This window comes from Notolepis coatsorum, assembly GCF_963971535.1.
Source record: "Notolepis coatsorum genome assembly, chromosome: 1".
NCBI classification, from domain to species: Eukaryota; Metazoa; Chordata; class Actinopteri; order Aulopiformes; family Paralepididae; genus Notolepis; species Notolepis coatsorum.
This window is the reverse complement of record NC_140165.1, coordinates 319,611,709-319,619,208: the sequence shown is the minus strand read 5'-3', so window position 1 is coordinate 319,619,208 and position 7,500 is coordinate 319,611,709. Positions and strand designations below refer to the sequence as shown.

The 7,500-nt window shown below is 47.9% G+C and overlaps 2 protein-coding genes across 2 annotated transcripts in view; both read left to right on the top strand.

Moving 5' to 3' along the window:
* LOC311234654 (complement C1q tumor necrosis factor-related protein 5-like) overlaps nucleotides 1–7,300 on the top strand; it is a 12,492-nt gene extending 5,192 nt beyond the window's left edge. Inside the window, exons 2-3 of the mRNA XM_084321900.1 lie at nucleotides 1,129–1,385; nucleotides 6,624–7,300. Coding sequence (XP_084178026.1) covers nucleotides 1,139–1,385; nucleotides 6,624–7,147 — 771 coding nt within the window. The 5' untranslated portion in view covers nucleotides 1,129–1,138 and the 3' untranslated portion in view covers nucleotides 7,148–7,300. The remainder of the gene's footprint in view (nucleotides 1–1,128; nucleotides 1,386–6,623) is intronic.
* The window catches only part of LOC311234665 (complement C1q tumor necrosis factor-related protein 5-like), an 18,336-nt gene that overhangs the window by 5,180 nt on the left and 5,656 nt on the right, over nucleotides 1–7,500 (top strand). The gene's annotated exons all lie outside the window — the stretch shown is intronic.

The following is a 7,500-nucleotide window of genomic DNA, read 5'->3' as shown; positions in this document are numbered from 1 at the left end:
AACACAGCAGATTCAGATTCAGATTCAGATGACTTTATTCACCATATTGGAACGTGATTTAACGTTTACAGTGCATGCTTTTTTTCACAATTAAGAACAATACAACAGTAAATAAATACTTATAAGTAAAGTGCAAAACAGGACAGAACAGTGAGACAACAATAAGACTGTAAAAAGTGCAGTGGGGCACCTTGTGAAGGTAATGACTCAGTCATGACGTCAGTCTCAATCAACATCATGCACCAATCAATACCTCCTGTGTTGACAACATTTTTACCAACTTGATGAAGACTAAAACTAAAGCCATTTTCCATTTTCAAGTACACAATATACAGTAGTTTCAGTTTTTTATTTGTCTTTTTTTTAAGTCTAGTTTTAATTATTAGTTTAAGTTTTAGTTTGAGTTAACTCTGCTCCAGGTGAGCCGGTCGGAACGCTTGCATGGCCTCCGCTCCGCCCTCGGTGTGTGTGAATGTGTGAGTGAATGTGAGGAACAGAATTGCAAAAGTGCTTTGGATAAAAGCTGCTATATAAATGCACCATTTACCATTTTATTTATTTGACCATTTAATAGTATTTGTAATTATTATTTTTTTTGTATCCACTTTTTCTCCCCATTTTCTATTTTTCTCCCATCCCAATTTCGTAGTATCCAATTCTTCCCTCCCCTGTCTTGAACGTTGCTAGACCATGCCTCCCACTGGTCGGCTGTAGTGAGGACAGAAGCCTTGCATCACGTGTCCCATCCGGTACACCAGGAGGCAGCCTGTCGCATCTTTTCACCGCAGCAGCTCGAACTCTCAGTGGCGAGGAGTAATGCGTGGGAGGCTCACGCTGCCCCCGCTACTTCCTGTTTCCGCCACACCGGCGTCACCCAACCGACCTGTAGGAGTCGCTGTCCACAAAGTCAAATTCCCCACCCACCGGCTTTCCCACTCTCTTAACACTTGCCAATTGTGTTAGTATGACGGCCGGCCAAGCCGGTAGCAACGCCGAGAGCTGGGCTCGAACCCAGCGTCTCCTGCGTTAGTGACACTGCGCCACTCAGCCGCCCCTAGTATTTGTAAGTAATCTTAATATGGTAACTGTCTGTTTACAAACCTCTACTTGTCTCTCTCCCGTCGACAGAGACCCTGCGATGACATCATCCCTCAGGCCGCCGCCTCTCCTCCTCCTCCTCCACGTCCTCCTGGCTTCCTGCATCATCGGCGTCTCCAGGCAGCTGGAGGACAACCAGATCCCCCCCAGCCTGTGCACCGGACACCCTGGCATCCCTGGTCAGCCGGGGGTACATGGCACCCCTGGTCAGCCGGGGAGGGACGGGCGGGACGGGAGAGACGCCACGCCGGGGGAGAAGGGAGAGAAGGGGACCGGTGGAGATCCAGGTGTGTGTGTGTGTGTGTGTGTGTGTGTGTGTGTGTGTGTGTGTGTGTGTGTGTGTGTGTGTGTGTGTGTGTGTGTGTGTGTGCGTGCGTGTGTGTGTGTGTGTGTGTGTGTGTGTGTGTGTGTGTGTGTGTGTGTGTGTGTGTGTGTGTGTGTGTGTGTGTGTGTGTGTGTGTGTGTGTGTGTGTGTGTGTGTGTGTGTGTGTGTGTGTGCGTGTGTGTGTGTGTGTGTACATGTGTGTACATGTGTGTAAATCAATGTTGGACTCTGGGATGTGATTTATAGACCTGCTGCAGCTTCAACTCTTAAACCTCTGTTCTGTCTGTCTGTCTGCCTGTCTGTCTGTCTGTCTGTCTGTCTGCCTGTCTGTCTGTCTGTCTGTCTGTCTGTCTGTCTGTCTGTCTGTCTGTCTGTCTGTCTGTCTGTCTGTCTGTCTGTCTGCCTGTCTGTCTGTCTGTCTGTCTGTCCGTCTGTCTGTCTGTCTGTCTGTCTGTCTGTCTGTCTGCCCTCAGAGTTATTACTGGTGACAGATATGATACACTGTGTCCTTTATGATAGATATGATACACTGTGTCCTTTATGACAGATATGATACACTGTGTACTTTATGACAGATATGATACACTGTGTACTTTATGACAGATATGATACACTGTGTCCTTTATGACAGATATGATACACTGTGTACTTTATGACAGATATGATACACTGTGTACTTTATGACAGATATGATACACTGTGTACTTTATGACAGATATGATAAATATTAGTGTGTCCTTTATGATAAGGTTGGATGGCCTTCTCTGGTTGAAAGGTGTAACTATCATTGGTCTTTGATTATTCTTAAAGCCCTCGTTGGTAAACCTCCCTCTCAAGTCACAACACTGTTGGAATGGAATCTTGGAAGCTATTCTACACATTCTAATGACTGGTTGGTTCTCAGGGTTCTGAAGCTGAAGGTTCTTCCTTCTCTTGCTGCCTTTAAAAGTATGATCTCCGACCACCGTGTGTCGACATGTAACTGTCTTAGCTGATTTTCTATTGTTTATTGTTATTTATTGTGTCTATATGTATGAAATCGCAGGTCAACTTGATTTGTAAGCTTGTCGTTGCTGTAAATGAGGGTAACTTCAGTGTTTTATGAGTTGAAATAAAGGTTGAAATAAAATAAAATAAAATGTTTATGTATGTATTTTAATGTGTAAGTGTATGTGTGTATGTATGTGTGTGTGTGTCTATGTGTATGTATGTCTGTATGTGAATGTGTATGTACATGTGTGTATGTATGTATATATGTATTATTTATATGTATTTGTATGTGTGTGTATATATGTGTGTGTATGTGTATATGCATGTTACGACCCTGGCTCAAAGGGACGCAACATAAGTGCAAACAGACACCAAAGCCTGTGTTTAAACCAAAAGACTACTCTAACAATGAATACTAGCACAAACTAAAGATCAAAGAATGGTGGAACGTAAAAAGTCTCTGTTTCCACACTCTCCTCTAGCCACAGTCAGGCTGCATGTGTGACTGAGGGACTGGCTTTAAGCTGCCAGGCATGTATCCAATCAGCAGCAATCAGCTAATTAGCAGCCCTCACCTGTATGCACAGTGACACAGGAGTGATCAAGCTCATGGTACATAACACCTCCCCCACCAAAATGGTTGCCCAAGAGGCAACCACTACACATCAAACCCGTAAACAAAAAATATTGTGACCCATTAGTTGTCAGGGCCACTACCACAACAGCGATAACGGGCCGGCCCCTGTTGAACACGAACATCAACCGTGTCGCATGCTCCCCACTGTGGAACATTCGCCAATGCTGTGTAAAACAAAAAACAACCCTGTCCCGACTCTCGGGCAAGCTAGACCTCACAAAAGGTTCCTCCACTGCGGTATATGGCTGGAGTGGGGCAGGCTCCTCCTCCACTGAGGCGTAAGACTTAGGACCCCATCGACAAACCAAGACCTTATCACATATGAGCTCCATTTCAACAGGCCCCTCCACCGATACCGACCTGTAAAAAATAGACTGCAAACCAAAATCAATATGAGAGCTAAGCTCACTGCGCTCAACAGGACAGAACACAGAAAAACAAAAACCATAGATCTCTGATACCACCACAGCGCCCATATCCATCCCACCTGGCACTGGCAGTTCAGGATACTGCAAACCGTGAACATCCAGAGTAGGATGCACCGCCTCAGGTACAGCCCCACCGTCCCTGGAACATGGCAATACATCAGTCACAAAAGCGTCTGGAACCCCATCCAAAATGGCGTCACACAAAATAACATTGTCCTGATCAAAATGGTTGCCACTCATCAGACCAGGTCGCGAAGGTGGCTCCTGCTCACACAGGTAACTAGGTTGACTAGCACACCTAGTGCATGGCAGAGAGTCAGTGTGGACACGTGAATCAATGTCAGAATCATCAACTGACATACTGGGACCATCCCTGCCCACAAGTGAAACATCAGGGACAATAGAGCTACTGTGGGAAGGCTGGCAGCCTAAGTCAGGCCTTGTAGCCTCTTCAACTAGAACAGTGTCAGATGAATCAACAGCATCTCTCATAGCATCCTTCCCACACTCATCCTCCAATTCATTCGTGGCCTCAGTGTGACACCCCTTTTATGGGGATGTGAGAACATACCCCCACAACAACATTGCCTGATACTAAGGGAGAGTTGAGTGTGACCTCATGCAAAGGTGCATCCACAAATCCACCTCCAAAGCCACGAACAACGACACCGGAATGTAAAGAAGACTTTTCTGAAAACGGCAAAATCCCCTCCAGAATGAGGGACTGAAAAGCTCCGGTATCTCTCCAAATTGTTATAGCCTGTTTGGACTCTAGTGCATCAGTCAGGGAAACAAATCCATCCATCATAAATCTTGAGGAACCCTCAAGCTCTTTGTCCATACGTTTGATACTTTCCCCATCACCCTCTAACGTTGGCATAGGTGTTCTGCATACGGTTTCTACCAGAGCCACCGTTCTGACATTTTTCTGTTCAAGCACCGGGCACCCAGCAACGATATGACCAGGCTCTTTACAGTAGAAACATATAATCCCTTCTGGGAATGCACTAGCAGCCCTCACCTGCATGCACAGTGACACAGGAGTTAACCTCGTTCCCAGCTTTATCCCGGACAAACTCAACATCTTCTACACTAGATTTGAACAGACACCCCCCCCACCCCCCTCGCCCCCCTCCCCCCTGCCACCTCCCCCCTTCCACATCCAGGAGGAAGAGGTGAGGACCACCTTCAAGAGGATAAAGAAAAATAAAGCAGCAGGCCCAGATAACATCAGTTCATCTGTCCTATATCACTGTGCTGCAGAACTGGCCCCCATCTTCACCAACATTTTTAACACCTCCCTCCGTAATTGTTCAGTCCCCCAATGTCTCAAACAGTCCACCATCATCCCTGTCCCAAAATCCAATAATATCTCCTGCCTTAACGATTACAGACCAATTGCCCTCACATCCGTAGTAATGAAATCATTTGAACGCATCATTCTCACCCACCTCAAAACCAGCACCACCCCCCTCATGGACCCACATCAATTTGCCTACAGAACCAACAGGTCTGTGGATGACACAGTCAACACAGCCACTCACCACCTGCTGCAACACCTGGAAACCCGCAACTCATACGCCCGCATTCTGGTTATGGACTTCAGTTCCGCATTCAACACAATTATCCCAGCCAAACTCATCAATAAACTTCTGGACATGAACATCAACCCCTGCATCTGCCACTGGATCCACAGCTTCCTCTCCAACAGACAACAGAAGGTCAAAATAAATAACATCACATCCCACCCTTTATATCTCAGCACAGGAGCCCCCCAAGGCTGCGTCCTTTCACCCTGGCTTTTCTCCCTATACACCAACCTGCTCATATCCCTCCACAACTCCGTAAAAATATATAAATATGCAGACGACACAACCCTTATAGGCCTCATCACAGACAATAACGAAACAGAATACCGTACACAAATCAACCACACACTCACCTGGTGCACAGACAATAACCTCCTTCTCAACTCATCAAAAACCCAAGAACTCATCATAGATTTCAGACGCCAGCCAAACCCCAAAACCCCCATATCCATCTCCGGCAAACCCATAATCACCACAGATTCCTTCAAATTTCTCGGCACTCACATAAGCAATAACCTCAAATGGAAAACCAACACAGACCACATACACAAAAAAGCAAATCAAAGACTCTTCTTCCTCCGCCAGCTTAAGAAATACAGAGTCAATAAACATCTCTTGCTCCGTTTCTACCAGGCCATTATACAAAGCATCCTCACCTTCTCCATAACTGTTTGGTACAGCAATCTGGACACTCACTCAAAAAACAAACTACAAAGAATCATCAATAAATCCTCAAAAATAATCTGCACCCCCCTCCCTTCCCTCGAATCACTCCACCGCCAAATCACAATCAGGAGAGCCAGGAAAATCATCTCCGACCCCACTCACCCAGCACACCACATCTTCCAGCTGCTGCCCTCCGGGAGGCGCTACAGATCCCTGACCACCAAAACAACCCGGTTCAAAAACAGCTTCTTCCCCACTGCCATACGGACACTGAACTCCCTGTAGCACCCCCCCCCCCCCCCTGTAGTACCCCCCGCAACCCCCCTTACCTCTGCTGACATGGACATGGACAAACTCACAAACTCTGAACTATATCTATGTAATTGTGTTTTCTTTTATGTACGCTGTAAGTGATGTTATATGTTCTATGTTTTTATGTTTTTATGTTGGAACTGCTATGAAACCTGCACTGAAACCAAATTCCACCAGCCTGGCTGGGTGGTCATTAAAGAAATTGATTGATTGATTGATTGATAAAGCCTGGTAAAGCACTACGGCCGAAAGTGGGAATCAGGTAGGAAGTCCCGCCCTGAAATCACGACACGGTGCTCATGAAAATGTATTCCCCCCAGAAACAACCTTGTTATCGCCTCCCTCGACAGGCTGACAGACCTGCTTGTTGTTTGTTTCGCTGGGGACTATAAACAGATCAGGGGGTGCCCGGAAACCGGAAAGCCTGTAGCCGGTATTTCTGTATTTCCGATTCACATTTTAGGAGGCATAGCTTTACCAGCCTACACAGGAGTGATCAAGCTCATGGTACATAACAATGCATGTGTGTGTGTTTGATCATGAAGGAGACAGTCACACCCCTGCTGTTCTCTCCCCAGGTGACGCCGGCTCGCGGGGCCTGACGGGGGACCACGGCGACCCGGGGCAGAAGGGGGACACGGGTCAGGCGGGGGAGTGCGCCGTCGCCCCCAAATCCGCCTTCAGCGCCAAGTTCTCGGAGACGCGCGCCGCCATGCCGGTGGCCGGCAGCGACGCCGTGCGCTTCGACGCGGTGGTCCTGAACGAGCAGGGCGACTACAGCGCCGAGACGGGCGTGTTCACCTGCCGCGTGCCCGGGGCGTACTACTTCGCCGTGCACGCCACGGTGTACCGCGCCAGCCTCCAGTTCGACCTGATGAAGAACGGCCTCGCCACGGCCTCCTACTTCCAGTTCTACGGGAACTGGCCCAAGCCCGCCTCGCTGTCCGGGGGAACCCTGCTGCACCTGGTGCCGGGGGACAAGGTGTGGGTCCAGATGGCGCTGGGCGAGTACAACGGGTTCTACTCCAGCTCCAAGACCGACAGCACCTTCACGGGCTTCCTGGTGTACTCGGACTGGAAGCACTCGCCCGTGTTCCTCTGATGACGATCCAGGAGCGTTCTCAAACTGTTTCATATTTCATATTTCATTTTATTTAGGATTGTTTTCGGGGACCCCACACTTAACCCTTTCACTGCCACACGACAGCCGGTTAACCCTTTCACTGTGACAATACAGAAGGTTGGCCCTTTACTATCACACAACCGACGGCGATGCTCCATCATTAGCATCATTAGCTCCGCCTTTGCGGAGCTAATGATGCTAATGATGGAGCATCGCCGTCGGTTGTGTGATAGTAAAGGGCTAACCTTCTGTCGTGTGGCAGTGAAAGGGTTAATGTATCGCGTCATTTCAATGTGGAGTTATTAAGGAATATCAAAATAAAAGCACACGTT